Genomic DNA, 27,506 nt, shown 5'->3' on the forward strand with positions numbered 1-27,506 from the left:
ATTAAGTTACAGTACAATCTAAGATTGTCTACAGCTGTAATCCTGTAATACTGTACCAGGTTAAGTTACCATACAATCCGAGATTGCCTATAGCTGTAATACTGTAATCCTGTACCAGATTAAGTTACAGTACAATCTAAGATTGTCTACAGCTGTAATACTGTAATACTGTACCAGATTAAGTTACAGTACAATCTAAGATTGTCTACAGCTGTAATACTGTAATACTGTACCAGATTAAGTTACAGTACAATCCAAGATTGCCTACAGCTGTAATCCTGTAATACTGTACCAGGTTAAGTTACCATACAATCCGAGATTGCCTATAGCTGTAATACTGTAATACTGTACCAGATTATGTTACAGTAGAATCCTAGAGTGTCTGTAGCTGTAATACTGTAATCCTTTTTTAGATTGTCTACAGCTGTAATACTGTAATCCTGTACCAGATTAAGTTACCATACAATCCGAGATTGTCTACAGCTGTAATACTGAAATTCAAATTACTGTACTGATGTAAAAACATTATATATAAAAACATATTAAACTGAATAATTAAACACGTTTAACGGTTTTCATTTTTGCGACAAATTTTATATCTAAAATGATATAAATTGTTGGGCATCAGTGCAAGATTATTCCAGATTTTATAATTCTATCATATTGAGTATTTCATTTGAAAATAAAAGCAAACATACTCTGTGTAGATAAGTACAATATATGTATATTTCAGAGATATTTTATTAACTTTATATTGAAGGCAACAAACTTTTGCAACAAAATGCTTTTGCAAAACATAATAGCATCTCTATTTTATTTCCAACAAGGGGTGATTTAAAAGTACATTACAAATGTGAATTAGATTCACTAAAAATGAATTCAAGACCCGGGTATACCCTATATTGCATAAAGTAAACCAGTAATACAAGTTAGTAAAAAATATCAATTTTTGACAGTATTAAACACGTTTTGCTTCAATATTGAACACAAACACTTCAAGTACATTTCCAGGCTTGGCATCAACAGAGTTTTGTTTCATATATATATACAAACGGCAAAACGGATCTCTAGGTTTTGACACAGAAAGCACATTTAAAATGTCCTCCACCTATTTGCAACATCTTTGGACAATACAAAGTACATACTATTGTGTATAAAGGTTATCACCTGGTTCAAGGTCAAGGACTAAATAACATGAATATATGCATGGGCAGAAGTCACAGAAACTCATTACACTACAAGTGTGAAAGTCATGTGACAACCAAATTATTACTTGTGTGAAAGTCTTGACAACCAAATTCGTACTTGTCTTGACAGCAAAATTCTTACATGTGTGGAAGATATGACAACCAAATTCTTACTTGTGTGAAAGTCTTGACAACCAAATTATTCACTAGTGTGAAAGTCTTGACAACCAAATTATTCACTAGTGTGAAAGTCGTGATAACCGAATTAAATTATTCACTAGTGTGAAAGTCGTGATAACCGAATTAAATTATTCACTAGTGTGAAAGTCGTGACAACCAAATTATTCGCTAGTGTGAAAGCCTTGACAACCAAATGTTTCACTAGTATGAAAGTCTTAATATTTAGCACTAAGTGAGCAGCCTATATCATCATTGAAATATCATTTTGAGGTAAATTAATCAAATGCATGGTATTTTTTACGATTCGATCAGTCACCGTTCCACACATGGCTCAAGCTGAATAATGCGGAGGTGGCCCTGGATACTCCGTTGGGTAAGCTCCCAGGGATGACCTTGATGGTGGTGACATTGATGGGTGTGACCTTGCATGTTATAAGGGGTCTGTGCCATCTGCCTTTGTCGAGGATATTTTTGCGTTCGCTGACCTTGAAGGTGTGCTGGGTAATGTGGGGGGCTGGGGAGTTGGTGCTGGGTTCTGAATGGTGACAGTTCTGGTCACTGCCACAGCAATGTCACTGGGAGGTCACTGAATTCTTGTTCTTCATCAATGCACTTCATTTTCCTGTGAGTCTACAAAAACAATCAATTAATTTTAAGTTATTTTTGTGACAGTGATATTCTACAATGTGCAACTGTTAAATCCATCATATTTGATATGTTGTGTCAGTATTGATAACTAATTTTTATAATTAAATATACGTAATTTCTATTGTTTGATCATGTACCGATGTAGATTCATTTGAGATAGTTTAGATTCTGTAAGTTTGTACAAAAGTACATAACACATGAAATGTTTGATACATGCAGTGGAGCAATATGGTAATACGGTATGATATTGATGAGATTTAACCGATAGTCCACATCTATACATACTGTTAATGGGTACCCAGGGATATACTCACAACATAACACCCCCCCCCCCCCCCCCCCCCCCCCCCCACCCCCCCAACACACACCCCCCCACCCACCCCCACACACTACATATATTACTCACCACGTAAGAGCGCCCCACACACCGCCACACCATGTAACATCCCCTCCCTCCGGTACATCACCACATCTATACTCACCACATAACAGGGCCCCACACACCACACCTATACTCACCACATAACAGGGACCCCACACACCACACCTATACTCACCACATAACAGGGCCCCCACACACCACACCTATACTCACCACATAACAGGTCCCCCACACACCACACCTATACTCACCACATAACAGGTCCCCCACACACCACACCTATACTCACCGCATAACAGGGGCCCACACACACACCACACCTATACTCACCACATAACAGGTCCCCCACACACCACACCTATACTCACCACATAACACGGTCCCCCACACACCACCTACACTCACCACATAACAGGACCCCCCACACACACCACACCTATACTCACCACGTAACAGGGCCCCCCACACACCACACCTATACTCACCACATAACAGGGCCCCCCACACACCACACATATACTCACCACATATCAGGGCCCCCACACACACCACACCTATACTCACCCCCTAACAGGGCCCCACACACCACACCTATACTCACCACATAACAGGTCCCCCACACACCACACATATATTCACCACATAACAGGGCCCCACACACCACACCTATACTCACCACATAACAGGACCCCCCACACACACCACACCTATACTCACCAAGTAACAGAGCCCCACACACACCACACCTATACTCACCACATAACAGGGCCCCCACACACCACCTATACTCACCACATAACAGGGCCCCACACACACCACACCTATACTCACCACATAACAGCCCCCCACACACACCACACCTATACTCACCCCCTAACAGGGCCCCACACACCACACCTACACTCACCCCATAACAGGGCCCCACACACCACCTATACTCACCACATAACAGGTCCCCACACACACCACACCTATACTCACCACATAACAGCCCCCCACACACACCAAACCTATACTCACCCCCTAACAGGGCCCCACACACCACACCTACACTCACCCCATAACAGGGCCCCACACACCACCTATACTCACCACATAACAGGGCCCCACACACCACACCTATACTCACCACATAACAAGGTCCCCCAACACACCACACCTATACTCACCACATAACAGCTGTTGTAAATATTGTATATTTTATTACTTATCTTGATCATGTGTAAGACGAGCCTTTAAGCTCAACATGTTATCAAGTATAAATAAAGACCATTATTATTATTATTACAAGCTAACCGATAATAAGTATTTATATATTAAAGTATTTAAAATGTTGCCGTTATCCATCCATGTAAAAAATATATAAAAGAAGTATTATGTGACCAGTAAGTAGCATTGAGGTCTAATACTTTTTCATGTAGGGAAAGCATGGTCTTTCATTGATCTGTACAGTATTTTTCTATCTTTAGTTACATTATCTTTTACATTTGTCTTTCAAATCTGAAGCTACATGTCGTATTCCAAGCAACTGGTTTTCATTTGACAGACTATAGTGACATTGACCTTTGATATTCGAGTATGAAAGAGTACTTAAGGTATTGTGCAGCAACCAAATAAGAGGCCATATCACCTTCTTCTCTGGACCTCTTTTTGATATTGAGAAAAAAGGGTTTAAACATTTAAACATATTTGACGGCTGTGACCTTGAATTTTGTAACACTTCACCAGCATACTACAGGCCCAATACCAGGTATCTTGGCCTCAAGGTTATTCAGTTGAAGATTTCAAGGTTTTTTGCACGTCTGGCTCCAGTGGTCTTTAATGAAGGTAAATGCCATTCATTAAAACAAACCTATAGCAGCATTCAAAATTTGGTACAATCACTACAGAATGCATGTGCATTTGAATTGTTGAATTGTCCTTTGTGTCCCATTCCTCCTCTTTGGGAGTCAGCATAGTGCCTCAAGATTCTTAAACAACAATCAGACCAGCCAAATAATGCCCAAGACCAAGTTTGAAAAGATCATCAAGTAAGCCATACAGAAGAAAAACAATTGAACCAGAATGTTATCTTGGACTACTGTGCTGAATATGTGCTGATCTGACAGATCCGTCAATTCAAGATGTCTTAACCAAACAAAAGATTTTATTAAAATTATTGTTAAAAAGGAAGAAGCAGAGCATTTCTATATATATATACATTGTATGTTACAGAGACATGCAAAATATTGATGTAGATGTATTGAAAAACAAAAAGCAAATTTTGAAAATCAAAAGCCACTAAATATGTCAATTGTTTAACCAAAAAGAAACTGGAAACAAATAAATGAGATGAAACTTTTGAAGATATTTAATAGAAGGAAGTGTAAAGACTCATGTGAGAGACTATAACCACAGAGATATTATCAAAAGAAAGGAAACTAATTTTAAGTATACAAATAAGCAAGTGTAAACCTTGTTATATAGGATATATATATCTGATGAATATGTCCTCTCTCCCCAACAATTGAATGTAAAAGAACCATAATAATAAAATGTTAAAATCTTACCTACATGGAAACTAAAATGGATTTGTAAAGTTTCACCTTTTTGTACCTTCTAGATCTCTTGATCTGGATGAATTGGAGAAATGAAGTCAATGTGACTCAATACAATATTCAATATTCTATTCCATTTTCACCCACTTTCAAATATCATCAGATGTATATGAGGTGTAGAACAATTGGAAACAAATATGAATGGCAATCTGCTAGAATAAGATGTATAGGAAAGAAAACAAAGGGGCGCAACTCTTCAAATTAGTGAAAATCCAACCCTTAATTTAGAATATGATCATCTGTCATTTGAGAATGTGTTCCTAAACCAAAGTCAACAACTGTATGAGAGCTTGTCAGTGTCTAACTTCCGGTGGTAGGGCAAGAGGAAACTCTGAATACTCATTTATTAGTCTCATCAAAGCTAAAGGTCTTTGACGTGTTAGAAGGTGAGGTTGCCAGATCTATTGATTAATAAAATCTGACATCCTGTGTATTTAAATCAGACCAAAAGTAATGCAGTATCATGTCAACAAGTATTTTTGTATTGATACACACCAAATAGGTTAATATGAATGTTTGAAAAATATTTCTTATTACTGCAAACACATACATGTATATTCTACAATTATTTCAATTACAGATTGAGGAAATGAAGGAAATATTTCTATGTTCGAGTGGATTCAAGAAATAATATATAACACAGTATTCAAAAAGTAATGTAATAATTGTGAAAATGTCACAGAAACATGTCAACAAACAATATAATGTGGAGCGCAATGGATTTTGAAAGCTAAATTCTTACTGTAGTCAATGCAAGTTGTCAAGAATCATATTCTTTTATATACTTGACTTAAAAAATCTCTGCAAGGATTTATAAAACAATAACATAATACGTCCCGTCTTTCACCGGGCGTATAAAAACAAAACAAAACCCTGCAAAAAAATAACAAAAACAAAAAAAACTATACACAGAGGAACATAATTTAAAAAGATAGACAATCGAAGCTGGTAATTGTGTAAAATGAACTTAATTCTATATCTTCATAATGTGTTTACATGGGCCATCAGAACTGACTGAGAAAAACCAAATTCCATTCTTTTTAAATTTGTTGTTGACAGTTCTCTGATCAATAACCAAAGTTGATTTTTTTTTAATTTCACATTTTCATGACTTCAGCTAATATACCAAATACAGTAAAAACTTTGTCTCTACTAACCCGTCTGACTCTAAAAAAAAATCTTGCATGCTTTTTTTCCCCAAAAATTCAGTGTTTTTGGTAATGCAAATATTTTATAAGAATGTGTAGTCCATTCCTGTTTAAACATCAATCCTGGTCAGTAATACAAGGTATGCGTAAAGCGATTACACTTAATATTTGGGGAAATATCCTCTGTTTTTATATGATCAAATGAAAGAGATTAAATTGATAAATATCTTCTTCATCTAAATGACAACCAAGGGAAAGACATAGGTTGCCAGTGATGGAACAATCTCAATTATTTTTTAAAGTTTTCCACATTACTGGTAATATATACCACAAGGAGACAAACACAAACATACTGCAGACTCCTGAAACATGTATTAAGTGCACCAGTGACCAGGTAGCTGAGTGGTAAAGTGTAAGTCTAGAGTTTGCAGGGTCTCGTGTTCGAACCCTGCTCTAATTGCTACTTACTTTTCCTTTTCCCCTGTTATAACATAACATGTGACACACTTGATACATGTACATGTATGTCTGTTTACCCTGTAACTCATATCCAGTAAAACTGTGACAGGTTATGAGTCATAGAGTACAAAGACATGTTACTTTTGTATGAGCTCGAGTCAAAGGGTTTGTCGCCTTTAAGCTTCGAGTTCTCGTATATATGACCACCGGGGATGTCATTTTTGGCAAATTTTAATCCCCCCCCCCCCCCCCCCCCCCCCCCCCCCCCCAAAAAAAACGTCTCAAAATACATGTAGACTGTAACTAATTCTCATGTCCCTGTGGGTAAACATAAGTATGAAGTCAATACAGGGAGGTGGAGTCACAACGTCCCAGAAGCAGAGACGTCACGTGTATATCATATACACGTCTCTGCCAGAAGATAGAAAATTGTAGTAATACAGAGGAATCTGCCGTTTCTACAAAGGAATCGTAGTAACGTGACCCTGTGGTCAGGGTCAGCTGAGGGTAGTCAGATCAGACCTGCAGACCAGTCATAAGGTCAATTGTAAACAAAGATGCGCTGTACATGAGAAGTACAAATAAGTAATTAGATCTAGATTAATATGGTTGAGAAGATGAATTATTTATATGATCATATCTGTAAACTGTAAAACGAAAGTAGGCCTACCGTCTAGCCAAACTGCTATTTTCGCAATAACTGTTCATTTTACTTGATACGATAGCAATAAACAAAATCAGTGTTACCTTCCGTTGTATTTTAGCACATTGGTATCTCAAAAAATGAGAAAATAAGCCGGTATAACGTTCAATGATCTTCTGTTTTTATTATCGTCATGCATGTTTTCCGGGTCACGTTCTAATAGCATGTCGGCTTCCGGTTACATCATCAAATTAATTTCCCGCGAATTTATTGGGAAATCTAAATAATCACTCAAAATGAAATGAAGTGAAAGAAATAAAAAATGTCAAATAAAAATATTTTGATCAGTATTTAGTGCAACATTAAATTTTCACTGTAAACAAATGCTACGATTTGCTAACCTAAAGCATAAGTAATTGAAATCAAATTATTTTAAAATCCATATTTCGTTTCTATTATAATCTTAAAATTTGCATCACAAGATCGTTTAGAAGCTTTGCAGTACTGACTCTTTCAAACGCACAGATGCTTTGATTTGAGCAAAGATGGCGACCTGAAGCTGTGAGGCGGTTTGGATTGGAATTAAAATGCGTATATTTCGGCAAGTAAACATCGTACAATGTCCCCGTGTGGTCAGATCATCTAATTTTGTCATTATGTATTCAGAACAGTTGTTGTTTAGTCGCTACGGTTATTAACATAAAAATTCGGATTATTATATAAATACTTATTTAATTACAAGCTAACCGATAATAAGTATTTATATATTAAAGTATTTAAAATGTTGCCGTTATGTAAAGAATACAGTGTAAAAGAAGTATTGTGTGACCAGTAGCATTGGGTTCTAATACTTTTTCATGTAGGGAAAGCATAGTCTTTCATTGATATGTGCAGTATTTTTCTATCTATAGTCACATTATCTTTAACATTTGTCTTTCAAATCTTAAGCTACATGTAGTATTCCAAGCAACTGGTTTTCATTTGACAGAAATAGTGACATTGACCTTTGACATCCGAGTATGAAAGAGTACTTAAGGCATTGTGCAGCAACCAAATAAGAGGCCAGATCACCTCCTTCTCTGGACCTCTTTTTGATATTGAGAAGAAAAGGGTTTAAACATTTAAACATTTTTGACGGCTGTGACCTTGAATTTTGTATCACTTCATCAGCATACTACAGGCCCAATACCAGGTATCTTGGCCTCAAGGTTATTCAGTTGAAGATTTTCAAGGTTTTTTGCACGTCTGGCTCCAGTGGTCTTTAATGAAGGTAAAGGTCATTCATTAAAACAAACCTATAGTAGCATTCAAGATTTGGGACCATCACTACATAATGCATGTGCATTTGAATTGTTGAATTGTCCTTTTGTGTCCCACCCCTCCTCCTTGGGAGCCAGCATAGTGCCTCAAGATTCTTAAACAACAATCAGACCAGCCAAATAATGCCCAAGACCAAGTTTGAAAAGATCATCCAGTTACATATGTAGCCATACAGAAGAAAAACAATTGAACCAGAATGTTATCTTGGACTACTGTGCTGAATATGTGCTGATCTGACAGATCCGCCAATTCAAAATGTCTTAACCAAACCAAAGATTTTATTAAAATTATTGTTAAAAAGGAAGAAGCAGAGCATTTCTATATATATGTTACAGAGACATGCAAAATATTGATGTGTATTGCAAAACAAAAAGCAAATTTTGAAAATCAACCAATTCTCAAAAGCCACTAATTAATATGACAATTTTTTAACCAAAAGGAAACTGGAAACAAAGAAATGAGAAGAAACATTTGAAGATATCTAATAGAAGGAAGTGTAAAGACTCATGTGAGAGACTATAACCACAGAGATAGTATCAAAAGAAAGGAAACTACTTTTAAGTATACAAATAAGCAAGTGTAAACCTTGTTATATAGGAGATATATCTGATTTATATGAATATGTCCTCTGCCCCCAACAATGGAAAGTAAAACAACCATAACAATAAAATGTTAAAATCTTACCTACATGGAAACTAAAATGGATTTGTAAAGTTTCACCTTTTTGTAACTTCCAGATTTCTTGAACTGGATGAATTGGAGAAATGAAGTCAATGTGACTCAATACAATTACCTATTCCATGTTTCACCCACTTTCAAATATCATCAGATGTATATAATGAGGTGTAGAACAATTGGAAACAAATATGAATGGCAATCTGCTAGAATAAGATGTATAGGAAAGAAAACAAAGGGGCACAACTCTTCAAGTTAGTGAAAATCCAACCCTTAATTTAGAATATGATCATCTGTCATTTGAGAATGTGTTCCTAAACCAAAGTCGACAACTGTATGAGAGCTTGTCAGTGTCTAACTTCCGGTGGTAGGGCAAGAGGAAACTCTGAATACTCATTAATTAGTCTCATCAAAGGTTTTTGACGTGTTAGAAGGTGAGGTTGCCAGATCTATTGATTGATAAAATCTGACATCCTGTGTATTGAAATCAGACCAAAAGTAATGCAGTATATGTCAACAAGTATATTTGGATTGATACACCAAATATGTTAATATGAATGTTTAAAAAATATTTCTTATTACTGCAAATTTCAATTACAGATTTGGGAAATGAAGGAAATATTTCTATGTTCGAGTGGATTCAAGAAATATATAACACAGTGTTCTAATAAAGTAATGTAATAATTGTGAAAATGTCACAGAAACATGTCAACAAACAATATGATGTGGAGCACAATGGATTTTGAAAGCTAAATTCAGTAATACTGTAGTCAAGTTGTCAAGAATGATATTTTTTTTATATATCTACATGACTTAAAAAGTCGTCGCAAGGATTTATAAAACAAAAACAAAACAAACCCCCCCCCCCCCAAAAAAATAACAAAAAAAAAACTATACACAGATTAACATAATTTAAAAAGATAGACAATCGAAGCTGGTAATTGTGTAAAATGAACTTAATTCTACATCTTCATAACGTGTTTACACAGGCCATTAGAACTGACTAAGAAAAACCCAATTCCATTCTTTTTAAATTTGTTGTTGACATTTCTCTGATCTTCAATAACCAAAGTTTTTTTTTTAATTTCACATTTTCATGACTTCAGCTAGACTTCTAATATGCCAAATACAGTAAAAACTTTGTCTCTACTAACCCGACTGACTCTTAAAAAAAATCTTGCATGCTTTTTTTCCCAAAAAATTCAGTGTTTTTGGTAATGCAAATATCTGATAAGAATGTGTAGTCCATTCCCGTTTAAACATTCAATCCTGGTCAGTAATATAAGGTATGTGTAAAGCGATTACACTTAATATTTGGGGAAATATTCTCTGTTTTTATATGATCAAATAAAAGAGATTAAATTGATAAATATCTTCTTAATCTAAATGACAACCAAGGGAAAGACATAGGTAGCAGTGTACAGTAAAAATGCCAAATTCTGAAAAATATGGCACATGTTTTAGACATGTAAACATTGCCAGTTAACCTTACATATAACCTCTAATAAAGTATATATATTTGAAATCTGTACAACATTTGCAATTTTAATAGAGCTCTGAAGGATAAGTAAACTGATATTTTCTGTGAGTTTTAGAGCTGTGAATACCATGGTAACAGCTTAAAAAATTCTCAAAAATTGCAAAATATTATGATATTTGACCCAAAATGGCGCAATTCTCTACACAATTTTTTTTCTGAAACCTATTTAAAATTAAACATCTCTATCCCAAAGACAGAATTAATCTTGTTTGAACATATGTTGTAAATTAAGTTTTTCCGCTATCTTACCTTTCCTGTGGGCTTCCATTTTTCGCTGTAGGCAAAACTAAATTTCCTGTGTAAACACACGTTCGGAAAATCCGGATATTTAAAATCCGGAACCAATTTATTAATTTTTGTTTTGATAAATGTGAAGCCTGTATGTACTTCTTCATACTGAATATACCAATTATAGTGTACATTTATTTTTTTCATTTCTTATGCATATCATAATACAGCAGTTATTTGCTTAACAAACAAATTGCCCATGGTCAGGCTGTCTTACTGTGGTGTGGTGTGGTGTGGTGTGGTGTGGTGTGCCAGTGCTGGAACAATCTTAATTTTTTTAAAGTTTTCCACATTACCGGTAATATATACCACAAGGAGACAAACACGAACATACCGCAGACTCCTGAAACATGTATTAGTGCACCAGTGACCAGGTAGCTCAGTGGTAAAGTGTAAGTCTAGAGTTTGCAGGGTTTCGTGTTCGAATCCCTGTCTGGCTACTATCTTTCTCGTGTTACATATTTAGCGAGCTTGCAAATCCTTTGGGCGGATGCTAAAGCAACGGGATATCCGAACCGGTTGTCTTTGCGGGTGAAGATTTGATAAAAGGAGGGAGGAATGTTGCGGAACTGGACTGGGTTGATCATCGGCGACCAGGTAGCTCAGTGGTAGAGTGTCTGTCTAGAATTAGGAGGGTCCTGGGTTCGAACCCTGGTCTCGCTACTTACTTTTCTCTTTCTCCTGTTATAAGATGCGACACACTTGATACAAGTGTCTGTTTATCCTGTAACTCATATCCAGTAAAACTGTTAACAGCCAGGGTCATTTAAGGACGTGCCAGGTTTTGGACAATGGTTGTGAAGATCATTAGATGAAGTATTTAAATGACCATGTGCGTAAAATGTAAAACGAAAGGTCTACTAGCTCAGCAAGCAGACACTGCTATTTCGCAATGACTTCGTTTTATTTGATACGATGGCTATGAATTAAATAAGTGTTACCTTTCGTTGTATTCTAGTACATTGGTGTCTCAACAAATACGGAAAAAATCAGTGATATTCGATAATCTTCTGTTTTTATTATCGTCAAGTTTCTGTCGTTTGCAGACCAACATTTCTTCCGGGTCACGTTCTGAAACCATGCGCTTCCGGTTACGTCATCAAATTCATTTTCCGCGAATATAGGCCCCTATATTGGGGAATCTAATTTTTGATTTGAACAAAGATGGCGACCTGAAGCTGCCAGGCGGTTTTTATTGGAATTAAATTGCGTATATTTCGGCAAGTAATTAGCATCGTACAATGTTCCCGTGTGGTCAGATTATCTAGTTTTTTCAATACGTATTCAGAACAGTTGTTGTGTAGTCGCTACGGTTAATTCACTCGGTTATTAACATACAAATTCGGATTATTATATAAATACTTATTTAATTATTTAATTACAGCGAAATATATGTTGGTGTTAAATTAAATATGCTATTCATTATTTCAATTAATAAACCAGTACATTCATAATTTAATACATCTGACAGAAATAATAAATGATTTTCATCCTACCTTCAGACAAAAGTTCTTTCCTTCCTGCATATATTGCATGGCCTGGGTAAGTTTGTTGGTTATCAGTTCCTTAATTCTAGGGTGCCTCGTGTTAACTAACACAGCAAACTCATCTGTAGGAATCCAAAACCAGACACATTTCACAGTTAGCATAGAAATAGACTCATAATCAAGATACATCTGTAGGAATCCAAAACTAGACACATTTCATAGTAACTTTATAAATAGACTCATAATGCAACTTGAAAAAAAAAAATTAAAAACAAGAGATCCCATCTTTGGTACTATGAAAGACTTTTTTCGCTACTTAAAAAGATGTAAGAAGAACTTTCTGAGATATATAGATAACAAATTTCAGCTGAAATCGATGATGGCTACCTATCCATCATTGTGATTTCCAGATCTGACTTAAAAGTCAGAGGACACAACTAGTGACAAAGAGGAAGTTTGAGAAATACCCTTCCAGTACTTCCCAAGAAATATCGATATTTAACTTCAACTGTCAAAATCAAAAATGGCCACCTACATGTATAAGACATTTTGTTTTCCATATCACTCAAACTCAAATGGGAACAACTACAGACCACCAAGGGAAACCTGCATAAGAAGTTCAAGAAAGATTCGTCCAGTATTTCTCAAGAAATAGCGATATCCAAATGTTCAAATGGTACGTATTGAAATACTAAATTGCCATTAACAGTATTTCGTTGCTTTTACAAAGCATGTAATGTGTGACAGGAAGTTGACACTTGGTGTGGTTTGTGACAATTATCTCATTAAAACTTACTTTTCGCTATGTAAAGAACATTGCTGCAATACTCCTTATGAGCATGTTCCACCTTAACATGGAACAAGATTGGCATATTGAGGAGGTCGTTTGTCAGACGATGTAGTTCTTCGATGTTTTTTACCTTCAGCTTACTGCAATTCAAATGCAATTTATCAAAACACATTTTTAATGACTTTCATCTTTGATCATTTGTTAATTGCTGAATATTTTTATTAATTGTACACAATTTATGAATGTGTATATTTTTTAAGGAATTATTATTATCTCCCCTTTTGTGGTCCTGTACATTGAAGACAACAAATTGAAACATCAGCTTTTACAAAACCAGATATCAATGTTAAATAGATGTATAGGTCGGTCAGACATGATGTTACTATATATAGATACAATGTGATATCTGTACTCATGAAGTAGTCCTCAACAATGAAAATAAAGAACTATTTTCTGCTGTCCAAAATTTTATTTTGAAAAATACTAATACGGATCTACAAATGATATTGATACTACCCCAAGTAGCATGGTACCACAGGAGTCTAAAGTTACATTATAACACATATTATACGTAAATGTGAACGTGGACCTTGCTAACTCAAGCTAGCAGCAGGAATTCCCCTTTAGCCCAGTGGAATGCTGTTTGCCGTGATTGTGAGAGGTCGCTAGTTGGAAGCCCGCCATGGGCAGGATTTTTGTTATTACTCCTTCACTCTAGCTTCCGATTACAGATTTGGTGCCGTTGACCACGTGCACTCCAAGTGAAATATGTTGGTGGTTGAGAGGATATAGTAGCTGCGTTGAGTTGTATAGGGCACCTTATATAACTAGCTCCACCTAGCGAGAATTCCCCTTTTAGCATATGCTGGTCTGGTAGCATGTTTGCCTTGAGAACGAGATGTCAGTACCACCCACGGGCAGGGCACTCATATGTAGACTCATATATACAATATATATAGATATAATAGATTACTATCAGGATTATTTCAATTGTTGTTCTTTAAGCATAAATGATCATGATGGGTCTATTGGCTTATTGTCCCAGGTATTTTCTGTTATTAACTGTTGACCAAAGAAACTTTAACAAATAAAAATTAAATAATTACCCAACAAAAATGTTAAAAACTTACTTTTTTTGTTAAACTCATTTCATGACATTTGCAATGCGAAAAGAGATAGACATATCAAATGATATCAAAATCATAAAGAAATGGCGGTGCACACGTATAACGATACGCCAGAACATGGATATCGAGAGGAATTAATGACCACAACAGCAAGACACCAACCTAAGTTTGCGACTGATCGGAGATCCGGACATGTCGAACACCTTGTCGGAATGGTGAGACACACCACCCCCCGGCCGGACTGTCGACTCGAACAGGTTGTACAGGAGTGGCGGGCACGCCGTGAATTGTGACCACAGCATCGCCGTGTACGGCGGCAAACCAGCAAGTTCCATCGTCTGGGTAGCCATGTTTTGTTTGTTGTTTGCGTTCCTTTATTCGTTAACACAATGAACAGTGTTTTTCTTCTGAATCGTGTGTAGATTGTTGTATACAATGTCACTTCAAAAATATAGTCCGACTACTACAACGCACTGGCTTTTTTTGTTTCATTGTGGGTTTTCCCGATCTGAATTGCAAAAAGCCAAATAACATATTTGACTTCCGGGTTTAAGGGGTGTTACGTTAGGTACAAGTATATAAGGTCAACATAATTATTTCCCTTGAATGTTGTATGTACTTTATATGTGACGTCACACATTTCTGTGGAGATGATTCCGCTTACTGAATAAACACGTGCATCGTGATCAGTGACATTCCGATGTTGTATGCCTGAAACATGGTATCAGAAAAATCGCAAATATTAACCTCAACAATCCGTCCGAGTGGCAGGACTGGAAGGAACTGTTTGCACGTTTTAGGATGGCGTCGAAACTGAATAAGGACGATGATGAGGTACAGATTAGCTCTCTTAGCTATGCTACGTGGAAGGAAGCCGAACATGTATTTAAAACGCTGAAGTTTCAAAATGAGGATGACAATGCTTAATACGATAAAGTATTGGAGAAGTTTGACAAATATTTTGTGCACAAGAGAAATATAATTCATGAATGAGCGAAATTTCATCAGAGAGTACAGAGTCCTGGTGAATCAGTAGAAACTTTTTTGAGAAGTTTGTATTAAATAGCGGAACATGAATGAACACATTTCGGATCGTAGTCTGAACAAATAAAACAACAGATGAAAGATCAGGGTGCGTCAACGAAACAAGTCAAAAGTGTCCGTCAAGATCACACAGGTCAGCATGTTGACAAAGGTCGAGGTCGTGGTAGGGGTTAACCTAGTAAGAGTAATTATAAACCAAATAAACCAGGGGGATATAATAATTCACAAAATTCCAAATGTAATAAATGCAATCAATGTCATCTGATGAGCCGTTGCTATGCAAAAGGGAAACAATGTCGACGTTGCCATGGATGCGATCATTTTGCGCTTTGCTGTACTAGTACTCGCGCCAACGTCCAGGAAGGCAACAACTTGTTCTGATAATTCGCTATTCCTCGGGTCAATCATCTGTAATGACGACAAAGAAGTATGGAGAGTAAGCCTTAAACTATGTGGTAAAACTGTCAATTTTAAGATTGATTCTGGAGCATTGGCTTACTACTGCTCGCCGAGTCGCGTTGTCACTTATGGCAAAAGTTGCTAAGGAATCAGACCGTGTTGAAAATGAAGGAATTATCGAGAAAATACAACAGCTGAATGAGGCTGTAAAACGGGAACACTATATGTTGCCCAAGTTGGATGATATCGCACCGAAATTAGCTGGAGCGACTGTATTCTTCAGGCTCGATGCGTCAAGTCGTTTCTATCAGTTTCCATTACATATCCAGACAGCTGTGAGTTAACCAAATTCATAATCCTGATAGGCCGATACTGCTTTAGGCGAGTACCCTTCGGTATCACCAGTCAACTGAGATTTTCCAACGGTAAATGACTGAGCTGATAATGTAGTAGCTATGTTTTCCCCATGATAACACAACTCATAGGGTTCTTTCATACGAAGTTTATTGTATCCAATACAAAAAACCCTGTAACATGAATAAATCATATTACCAATAATACACAATACAGCATAATACATTCAAACAATTATTCAAGATGTAGCATCTAATAACTGATCGTAATCAGTTGAAATTATTAAACATATATACTTTACAGCTAATTATTCATTCCATATATTATATAGAAGCTACATGTACATCTATTACCAATTACATGAATAATTACAAAATACGTCACAATATAAAAATACCCACCTCTTCAATGCGAAGAGGGCTTTTCCCGGACCAAGTCCGCCGAGTCATTGCTTCCCGACTCGTACAATATTTAGTCGTACTATTTAAATAAAACAATACACATATTAAAATAATATTAACGCTTCATTGAAACAACTCGTTCTCTAAATTGACCACTCCCGATATTTAAATCAAATACAAACTTTCATAATATATAAACTTATAACGCTTATGAAATATATTAAATAAATACTATATTATATTACGCTTATATAATTTAGACAAGTACTTACATTAATCTCAGAATGGCCTAATCATCAATATATAGATTCAAATAGTTGTATAATTCTGTAGCATAGATTGACTTTAAACATATTTTATTGTCTAAACAAGAACAATAGGATTAGGCACAAGTTATTACAACTTATGAAGCCTTCTCCACTCAACATGTTAATATTTACAAGTAATGACATAGGTATAATATATAGTAAATCATGTAACATTTAGGAGGAAAAATGGATAATTTAACATACAATGTACATTTACATAATAAAGAGATACAAGTATATATATTCAAAATCTTCTGCTGGACTTTATGAAAGACTGCACATATCCAAATACATAACTATTCACTTCCAAAGCCAAGTTTTCATTACCATATAATAACAAATTTAAATGTACATGTATATTTAAATCATTAAAATATTGGAACATTTCAGCACGAGCAGTAGCATATATTAGTCATTCAAAAAAGAAATGATGCACATTTTCACAAATGTTACCACAGTTTACACAAATAGAGTCCTCTGCCAAATTTACACGAAAAAGATCATCCCCCCACCTCCTTTACCCACGTCTCGACATCCTTGGTCATACCAGGCCAAAAGAATCTATCCCTCAGCAACGATAACATCCTGTCCCGTCCAGGATGACCAATGTCATTATGCAATGACGTCAACACGTTATCTCGCATGGCGCCGGAAGTACAAGTTGGTCAGTATTAGCTTCACCATCAGAAACACTCCGATACAACACACCACGTTTCAGCTTCCAGCTATCCCAGCATCTTTTTAGAGTGGCGCTCTCTGGAATAACCGATAACTTACGTGCTGGTTTCAGATTCTGCCTTATGATAGGTAACCACTCCCCAATAACTTCATCCTCCGCCTGCAATTTCCTCTATTCCTGGGGTGTCATGGTACGGAAACCATGTTCCTCTTCCACATTCATCGTGTCAAGTACCTCTGTCGACAAGCTTAAGCATTCCACCAAGGACCCATTATAAGCGATGGCTCCTTTACATACTGCTTGCACGGATTCCGACGAATACTGCATCCTGGCAGCCTCGACAATGCATCTGCATCCGCATTGTTCCGTCCTGGTCGATACTTGATATCGAAGTTGTAGGCAGATAGAGCGGACAACCATCTGTGTCCCGTAGCATCAAGCTTTGCCTTTCCCAAGACGTACGTCAACGGATTGTTGTCTGTCAGAACCGTGAATGTCTGTCCGTATAAATGATCGTGGAACTGCTCAGTTACCGCCCATTTGAGTGCAAGGAATTCGAGTTTGTGAGCCGGGTAATTCCTTTCCGACTTGCTCAATCCTCGACTCGCGTAACAAATAGGTCGTAACTTTCCATCTTGCTCTTGATAAAGAACAGCTCCTAGTCCCAAAGTACTATCATCAGTATGAAGTTCAAACGGTTGTGTATAGTTCGCATATCCAAGCACCGGTGGATTACACAAAGAATCCTTCAGCTTACTAAACGCTGTCACATCCTCCGATGTTCAAGTCCACTTAATACCGTTAGTCTCTGCCTTGACCCTTCCTTTAAGCTTCTTGGCTCGAGTTGGTGGCAATAGGTCTGTCAATGGTCTGGCAATCTTGGCAAAATCCTTCACGAACTTCCTATAAAACCCGCGAAACCAAGAAACTGTCGTAATTCTTCCGGATTAGTAGGCGTCGGCCAGTCCCGAACCTTCTCTATCTTCTTAGGATCCGCTTCAATTCCTTCTGGTGTAACAATATGTCCGACATATGCGACCCTGTTCATAAAGAATTGGCACTTCTTGGAAGCGAGCTTCAGGCCGTTGTCCCTCAGCCGTTGGAAAACTTGATCCAATCGCTCCAAATGCTCCTCATAAGTTCGCGAAAAGATTATCAAATCATCAAGATAGATTAAGCAAATGGCCAGATGTAAATCACCCATACACCGTTCCATTAAGCGCTGAAACGTCGCTGGAGCATTCGTAAGGCCGAAGGGCATCCTGGTAAACTCAAAAAACCCTAACGGACCAACCGAAAATGCAGTACGCTCCTTATGCTCCACCTCCAATTCGATTTGATGATATCCAGATTTTAAATCCAACACGGTGAAATAATTTGAACCAGCCAAACAATCCAAAATATCCTCTACCCGAGGTAACGCATACGAGTCTCGAATTGTTCGTTGGTTTAACTGGCGGAAATCAACGCACATTCTCAAGGATCCATCCTTCTTCCTAACCAGCACGATATTCGACGACCACGGACTATATGATGGCTTGATAACCCCCGCAGACAATAACTGCTGAAGGTGAGTCTTGACTTCGTCATACATAGAGGGTGGAATCCTCCTGTGCCGCTGTTTAAACGCCACCGGGTCCGTTAAGTCGATGCGATGCTTCACTATGCCGGTACACCCGAGGTCAGTATCACCGTGGGAGAAAATATTTTCATACTTCTGAATGAGTTTCCTTCCCAGTTGTAATTCATCCTCAGAGACAGCTGAATTAGTAAAGTCTATCTTGTCCATAAATGATTTAGGCATCTCCATATCCCCGTCACCACCAAGAAGTTCCTGGACAACCACAGGTTGTCTCTCACAAAGGATAGCCTTGGGAGGAATGACAAACGTACGGGTTGTCAAATTAGAAAGTTGGACATCAAGTGGATGGGTACTATCGCAATCGTAGGAAAACACTGAAGGTGTCACATCAATATCCTTGGACAACTAAGATCGTTCCGTCGGTTGGATAATAGCACAAGTAGTCGAATAAGCGCTCCGCTGATTTACTATCCTTTCAACGTGACAGTAGAGTTAGGTCCAAGAATACAATCCATGTTACCCGCATTCTTCACGAGGCCAATACTGTTGCGATTCATCACTAAATCACGCTCCCTAAGTGTCATGCAACGGAATGCCAGAAACCATGGTGTATCCAATCCCTGTTGTAAAAATCTCGGTCCATTACTCCTACGACAATCGTCCAGCAACACTGTCAAAACGTTGGTTCCAATCAATAAGGGTACCTTACTGTTGTAGTTGCTGTCTGGGACTACCAACAGTAAACAAGTCTGTCCATATCTCCTGGATATTCCCCCAAACTCAACGTTTGCTTCAATAAATCCTATATATGGTAGCTGCTGTCCATCAGCACATTCTACGGATAATATGTCGCTAACAGGCTGTAAGTCCAAATGACTAAGCTGATTCTTGTAGAAATGTTGACTAACTGTGGACACAGTAGCTCCAGTATCGAGTAACGCTCTGCTTCCAGTACCCTCGATAACAACATCTACTTCGTTTGCTACCTTGGCTGCAGTTCCCTTGAGCGATCTCCGGATGGACTGTCCAATAGCATCGTGGGATTTATTCGTATCGACCAAGCACTGCACCTCATATTTCCATAAGTCGAAAGGCGCTTCCCCTTTCCCGTCATCACCCGAAAACAATGGCAACTTGTAAAATCGCGTATCAAATGTTGAGGAAGTACTAATACCTTGGACATTACTTACCCCTTGTCCAATCACCGATGGATCAGGTGCATCCAAACCTCCTGTAGACTTAAGAAACGCCATCATCTGGCTTCGTAAAGTAACCAAACTCTCACCTTTCGGTCTAGCTCCCATTTGCGAAAATAACTTATAGAATTATAGATATCAACACCTGAAATAGAACTGTATAAAAGAATAACATACGATCGCGGTCAGCCAAAATATTCACGAGTAACCCGAGTGACAATCCGCTTCGCGAATAATTACGAAATGTAGCACCTAACGCACTAACATAAACATGCATTCACATAAACACAGACAGATCCACACCGCACATATAACATTGAACATCCCCATAGCGACCAAGTATGCACCCACAAAAGCACTAAGTTCCACTTGAAAAAAAACTTAAGTAATCCTACATGAAAACTTCTGAAAAAATTAAATAAGAACAGGAAAACAAAATAAACAAAAGCAAAAATTTGACTGAACCTACCACAAAAAAAAAACGATGAAAACTACGTAATGTTGAAGCAATACTATCCAAAAGAAAAAAATATCAAACTTTATTCTCAAAATAAATGAAGCAAATGTAAATGGTGGGCGAGAAAAAAACAAAGAAACTATTTAGATACGAGTGATCCTTCGAAGCGAAAAAAACCCTTACATTTTACAAGCAATATTCAATCTTAAGTCACGACAACTCACTAAGTACAATGTCAGATAAACTACAATGGTACACTTATAACTTCAACTGATAAACTCAAAGTTAAACTCAATAAACAAATGCTATAAAAAATCAAAGTAAACTAGAAGAAACTCAAGAAAAATTATGAAAACGAAGAAAACAAAATCAACTGCGGTATATCCATAAGTAGCACAAGTTATAAACGATGAAGAAAACAAATCTGAACAAAATAAATGTTTCGATTACTCCATACTAACAATTTGATGTAACAATTTCTGAGAATATATTATGCTAAAAAGATACAAAAAAATGGCGTCATCAGAATAATCTAGTGCACCGGAACAGGAAGTACAAAGTACCGGAAGTACCAAAACAGGAAGTTAATTTGAATGCAAAAATACAGGAAATATCAAAAGAAAATACACCGAAATAGATATAAAGTAACTGCAAATAAGATAATCAAATTACAATATTATAAAAGTTCATATTTCACGAAGGAACGCATAGTATGGAAAAATAGAACGTCAGTGGTACACAAACCGTGGATGATCTTCAATAGTCCAACATATCGATGGTACATATACCAAGGTCACCTGATGGCTGCTCACAAAAACGTGGATGGTGTCTCTCTGATTCAAAAGCACATAACACAAATATATCCAATCAACACAGCTATTGTCCTCTGGTGAGTTCACACTCCAGTATTCAAGGTTGGTAGAATGGCTCTATCCATCACAAAACATGGGCGCCAATGTAGTAGCTATGTTTTCCCCATGATAACACAACTCCTAGGGTTCTTTCATACGAAGTTTATTGTATCCAATACAAAAAACCCTGTAACATGAATAAATCATATTACCAATAATACACAATACAGCATAATACATTCAAACAATTATTCAAGATGTAGCATCTAATAACTGATCGTAATCAGTTGAAATTGTTAAACATATATACTTTACAGCTAATTATTCATTACATATATTATATAGAAGATAGCTACATGTACATCTATTACTAATTACATGAATAATTACAAAATACGTCACATTATAAAAATACCCACCTCTTCAATGCGAAGAGGGCTTTTCCCGGACCAAGTCCGCCGAGTCATTGCTTCCCGACTCGTACAATATTTAGTCGTACTACTTAAATAAAACAATACACATATTAAAATAATATTAACGCTTCATTGAAACAACTCGTTCTCTAAATTGACCACGCCCGATATTTAAATCAAATACAAACTTTCAAAAATAATAAACTTATAACGCTTATGAAATATATTAAATATATACTATATTATATTACGCTTATATAATTTAGACAAGTACTTACATTAATCTCAGAATGGCCTAATCGTCAATATATAGTGTAATGTTTTGTAATATAATTTGTGTTATTTACAGTATCTATTGCTTAATTGTATTTATGTCGTTATCTGTACACTTGATAATTGTTCCATACTCGTGTAGGATTTACCTGTAGTCATTGGTGCGTGTCGTATTGTATTGTAGACTGTGAATTAGATTCACTGACGAAGCACCATCGCCAGAGGTCTGGGATCGCCGCTAACAGCAGAACTTGGGTTTGGCGCGGACGCCGGGGAATTGTGGGCGTAAGGGGTGACGCGGACGCCGCGATTTGGCGGAAGGTTGCCAGGGCGCCGGTGACGGTACTGCGGGACGGGCGAGGGCAGACAGACGACAACGGCGATGTTGGTACCTCCTCACTGAGTTGCGTATTACATTTTATAGCAATATCAATTGGCACTGTTATTAACGCCGGCGTAACGCCCGCGAACGCCAATATTACGCCAGTTAGTGCAGGACGCATTTTCGACCAAATATATTTATATTCCCAAGAGCCGTACTCCCAATATTATTGTAGTGTGTGTCGTTGAAATGTCCAAAGAAGTAAATAAATTTATGTGCGTAGACAACTGTTTTTGTTAGATATATAATTAATTAAGACGCAACTACTAGAAACGCCAACTTGGCAGGGAGACGCCTCGAGGAGCGGCAAAAGACCTCAAAATATCTAACCGGAAACGGAAGGCAATCCTTTACAATAGATTCAAATAGTGGTATAATTCTGTAGCATAGATATAGGTGCTGTCGCATCGGCCGCTCTGTCCAAAAGTGACCAGAACCCCGCTAAATTACCCAACATTCATTCGAAACATTCATGTAGACAACACCATATATGGACAATATACATAATAGATAGACAAATTACATAACGATACGTCACATCCGTCCAGTGGCTCACATTCATCCACACGTGCTACTTTCCCGCGCGAGCTAACGCCATGTCGCATTGCGTATGATACGTATACGAACGGTATACGTATTTCGCGGACGGCTGACATCCGGTATACACGCACGCGTAGAGATAAAATAAATATAAACAATTAAAAAGCAGTATTGTAAAATAATGACACTACTACATTGGATCAGATGGCACTGAAGTCATTAGGAACGCGATAAGCGTCTGGAAGCAGTTCTTCGTAGGTTACATTATTCCGGTTTGAAGTTAAACTGTGACAAATGTGAGTTTTGTAAAAGCGAGGTGGAGTATTTTGGCATAAGATTAGTGCAGAAGGCATTAGTCCAACGGGCGATCGAGTTCGTGCAATCAACAAAATGCCTCCACCGACTAATATTGCAGAGTTACGCCGATGGTTGGTATGATTAACTATCTGGGTAGATTTGTGCCCAATCTTGTGTCCGTAATCAGTTCGATGACTGATATACTCAAGTCTGAGAAAGCATTAATATGAGAATTGCCACAGCAAGAGGCTTTTGAAAAGGTCAAATCTACGTTCTACGACCAATCAGCCGACTGTCGCAAGTGCTGATGCCAGTAGCTTTGGGGTGGGAGCCGCATTGTTTCAACAGGAGGGCGACGTATTAAAGCCGATAGCATTCTATCAAAGATGAAGTACGCCCAAAATTGAAAAAAAAGAATATCTCGCCGTACTGTGGAACGTGAGAAGTTCTCTCGGTACCTAACTGGTCTAGACTCATTTCGTCTACTTACGGATCACAAGCCACTAGTAGCACGTATGAGCACTTGGGCAAAGTTCCGATTCAATGTTAACGTATGCTTATGCGTCTCAGAGATTACAAACTGAAAGCTGAACACGTGTCAGGTAAACACTTGTAGTGCCTGACACTTTGTCACGATGTCCGATCGACAAGTGCGTAGTGTTTCTAGGACGAGATCAAGAGTTACGTGAACTCAGTAGAAATATCACGTCCAATCGTCGACAAACGATTACAACAGATCAACAAAACTACTGCTAATGATGGACGCTACAGGAAGCTATACACCATATAAAGTATGGATGGCCGACACACATCAGCGACGTTCGTACACAGCTTCGTGACTATTTTGATGCACGCAATGAACTGTCTTTGTCACACGACTTATTACTCTACAGAGAAAGGATCGTTATTCTGGAGGATGTTCGTGGGGAAACTCTTGAAAGTACCCATGACGGTCATTTAGGATTAACTAAAACTCACGCGAAAGCCCAATAGGCTTGATGGTGACCATGAATAGCCAGCACAAAATATTTACTTGTAAATTTTGTCAATTGAACAAGCCGTCACAGCATCGAGAACCGAGGAATATTACACCTTTTCCTCTCCAGCCATTGCAAAAGGTAGCAGTTGACCTGTGTACTTGTGTACATCGTAAGGAACACAGTATATCATCGTTACTGACTACTATTCATGTTTCAATGAACTGTGTTAACTTGAAACGACGACTAGTGCTTTTGTCATCTGAAAACTAAGGAAATGGTGTCGGACAATGGGACTCGATTTGTGTCCGAGGAGTATTGCAGAAAGATACCAATTCAAGCAAACATTCTCTAGTCCGCATTAGCTGAAACGAGATTCGGTTATGATCAAAACTGGCAATGACAAAGTCTGATCTGATTCCGAAACTGTTCGTCAATGTAATCTAGAAAATCGGTCTTACGTAGTAGATATACCGAAAGGAAACACTTTCCGATGGAATCGTCGATTTCCATAACGTGTCGACAAAAACTGTTTGGCAATCATGTGGACCAAAGCGTCTGTGCATCAACAAATTCGCCGATGCTATCATCAAAGTCTGTGGAAGTAAAACTGAATAAACCACCGAACAGCCCATTTACTATCAGTGACAATTCCGACAAATCCATGTCGTGACCATCCGAAGTGGTCTTTTTACAAGCCCAGGAGACTTTTTGCTTATGTGACTGTGTAAATGGTTTAATTTTGCGTAAAGTTTGTAATTTTGTGTTTCTATATTGACAGGAAATACTTAAAGTGTTACAGTTAAAGTTTTTGATGTTCATCATAGGACTTGGGTTTGCTTGCAATGTGGTCAGATTGGATTTAGTTTAAAGTTAATGTCTAATCATGATAAATTTAAGCGTTCCTTTTGATTAAATATAATAGTGACATTGAACAGTTAATTAAGTGATACACTTTGGAGTAATTTTAAATTTTGGGATTTGGTAACTTCTTACCATAATGGGGAGATGTTAAGTTTAACTATAAGGTCAATAGAGTTATTTCCCTTGAATGGTGTGAGTACTTTTAATGTGACGTCACAAATTTCTGTATAGATAATTCCGTGTAACGTGATCAGAGACTTTCTGATGTTGTATGCCTGAAACAAGGGGTATTGCCGAGTGCAATGGCCGGCACCATTATGGCATCAGGGAAACGGATTATTCAGAAAACATGTAAAGATCATAAGTTTTCATACAAAATTAGCTGTTCACTGACGTTAATAGAAGATAAAATGGTAAGGATATGTGGCAAAAGTGAAATTTGCTGTTTTCATTATTAGTTATCACATACTTTGTCGGTGTCCACGGGGCTGCATTGTTCTCGTTTCATGAAAGATAAGTTATTTTCTTACCATCACATGTGTTATCATGTACTTCTTTATAATGTCAACATATCGATAAGGTTTTCCCAAGAGAGAATAGTGCCGGAGATTGTAAAATTAAATCTATTTTCGGTCAGGGATAATAAATTCCGGATTTCCCCCAATAAAATTGTTAAACCTATCTGGATTATACCTCTATATTCAATATTATTTAAAATGGTTTAAAACGTACTATAACGTTTTTAATTATTTCTGTTTTATTAAAAATGACGGTTATTTGAAGACAATCTGTTGATTTCAATACAGCAACGTTAAGGACAAATGAAGTTGGTTTATGGGTTTTGCTGAAGAAGAACTAACCAATAACGTGGAAAGAAAGCTGGAAAAGAGAATTACTGCAAATAAAACTGTCGTAGAAATCCGTAAGATCGGGGATTGTTTGCTCGTATTCTCATTGCAGCAAGATGCCGACCAAAAGTAATTGCTCAGAGTCATTGCCAAATACAAATTATCTGTAATTCCCCGGTTTTTTGTTGTTGTTTTCTTTAAATTTTTGTTTGTTTTTTGTTTGTTTTTTGTTTATTTTTTGTTTGTTTTTTTGTTTTGTTTTTGTTTTTATTATCATTATTTTTATTCCATTGCTTAGTGAAAAATCTGCTTATGAGTGTCCTAGAAATGTTAGCCGCTGATAGCGCGGTTGAAATCACGGACGAAACGTGCACATAAGATAATAGATACTACAACCATTGTAGATGGTATGGTGGAAGTACAAGCGATGGGGAAACCGCTCTTGGTAAACGTTTGTAGTGACTTAGCAGAACACTTCCTACAAGTCAGTTAAAGAAAGTGCCTGTTAAAATACAATGACGTACATCTTACATTTGACAGGTATGATGTTCCAAAATCACTGAAGGATGCCAAAAGACAAAGACGACTTGGAAAAAAGGAGGCAACTGCTTACAATATAACAGACCATACCTATCTTACCAATGTATCTCTGGTGAAGTTTCTGACGCATTCATCGACGAAGGATGAATTATCAACATACCTCTCAATAAAAGTCCTCGAGTATGCAACTGAAATGAATCTGCACCTGGTCTGTGCATGGAGAGACCAAGCAAGGTCAACTTTTTTCGATGCTGGGTACTTGGCCAGTTCACAAGAGGAAGCAGATATAAAACTCGTCCTACATGCTCACCTCAAAGATGCTCATCAAACTTGTATATCCACTCACTCGATACAGACGTGTTCATTCACTTTTTTAAGACGGTATCCACGACTACCAAATTCTGCACTGGAACAGGGAATAGGCGACCTGAAATAGATTTGGGGCATATATATTGTAGTCTGTCGCCTTTAGAAATAGAGGTCCTACCTAGTGTCCACGCGTTTTCAGGAGCAGATACTACTTGATCGTTTTCCGGTGAAGGAAATCTGTCATTTTGGAAGGCATTTCGATCTGCAGACGAATCAGTGAAACGCGTTTTCGCAGACCTCGAAAAGAATGAACTCACAGAA

At 37.4% G+C, this 27,506-nt stretch overlaps 1 protein-coding gene across 1 annotated transcript; it reads right to left on the reverse strand.

The window, feature by feature from the left end:
• Positions 1 to 1,922: 1,922 nt before the first annotated feature.
• On the reverse strand, positions 1,923 to 14,853 carry LOC117344075. Its single transcript, XM_033906726.1, has 4 exons — positions 14,634 to 14,853; positions 13,351 to 13,484; positions 12,564 to 12,676; positions 1,923 to 1,997 (listed from the first exon to the last, which is right to left on the reverse strand). The coding sequence occupies exons 1-4, from the start codon at positions 14,819 to 14,821 to the stop codon at positions 1,923 to 1,925; spliced, it is 510 nt and encodes a 169-aa protein (XP_033762617.1). The 5' UTR covers positions 14,822 to 14,853.
• Between the last annotated feature and the right edge of the window lie 12,653 nt (positions 14,854 to 27,506).

This window comes from Pecten maximus, chromosome 15 (assembly GCF_902652985.1).
Source record: "Pecten maximus chromosome 15, xPecMax1.1, whole genome shotgun sequence".
In the NCBI taxonomy this organism is placed as follows: Eukaryota; Metazoa; Mollusca; class Bivalvia; order Pectinida; family Pectinidae; genus Pecten; species Pecten maximus.

What these genes read in the sequence shown, in the direction of transcription:
- LOC117344075 (XM_033906726.1), bottom strand. Translation starts at nt 14,821, where the DNA reads ATGGCTACCCAGACGATGGAACTTGCTGGTTTGCCGCCGTACACGGCG. An exon ending in CCGATCAGTCGCAAACTTAG is followed by an intron (nt 13,485 to 14,633) that starts GTTGGTGTCTTG and finishes TTTGAATTGCAG; the next exon opens with TAAGCTGAAGGTAAAAAACA. An exon ending in GAAAGAACTTTTGTCTGAAG is followed by an intron (nt 1,998 to 12,563) that starts GTAGGATGAAAA and finishes TTGTTTTTGTAG; the next exon opens with ACTCACAGGAAAATGAAGTG.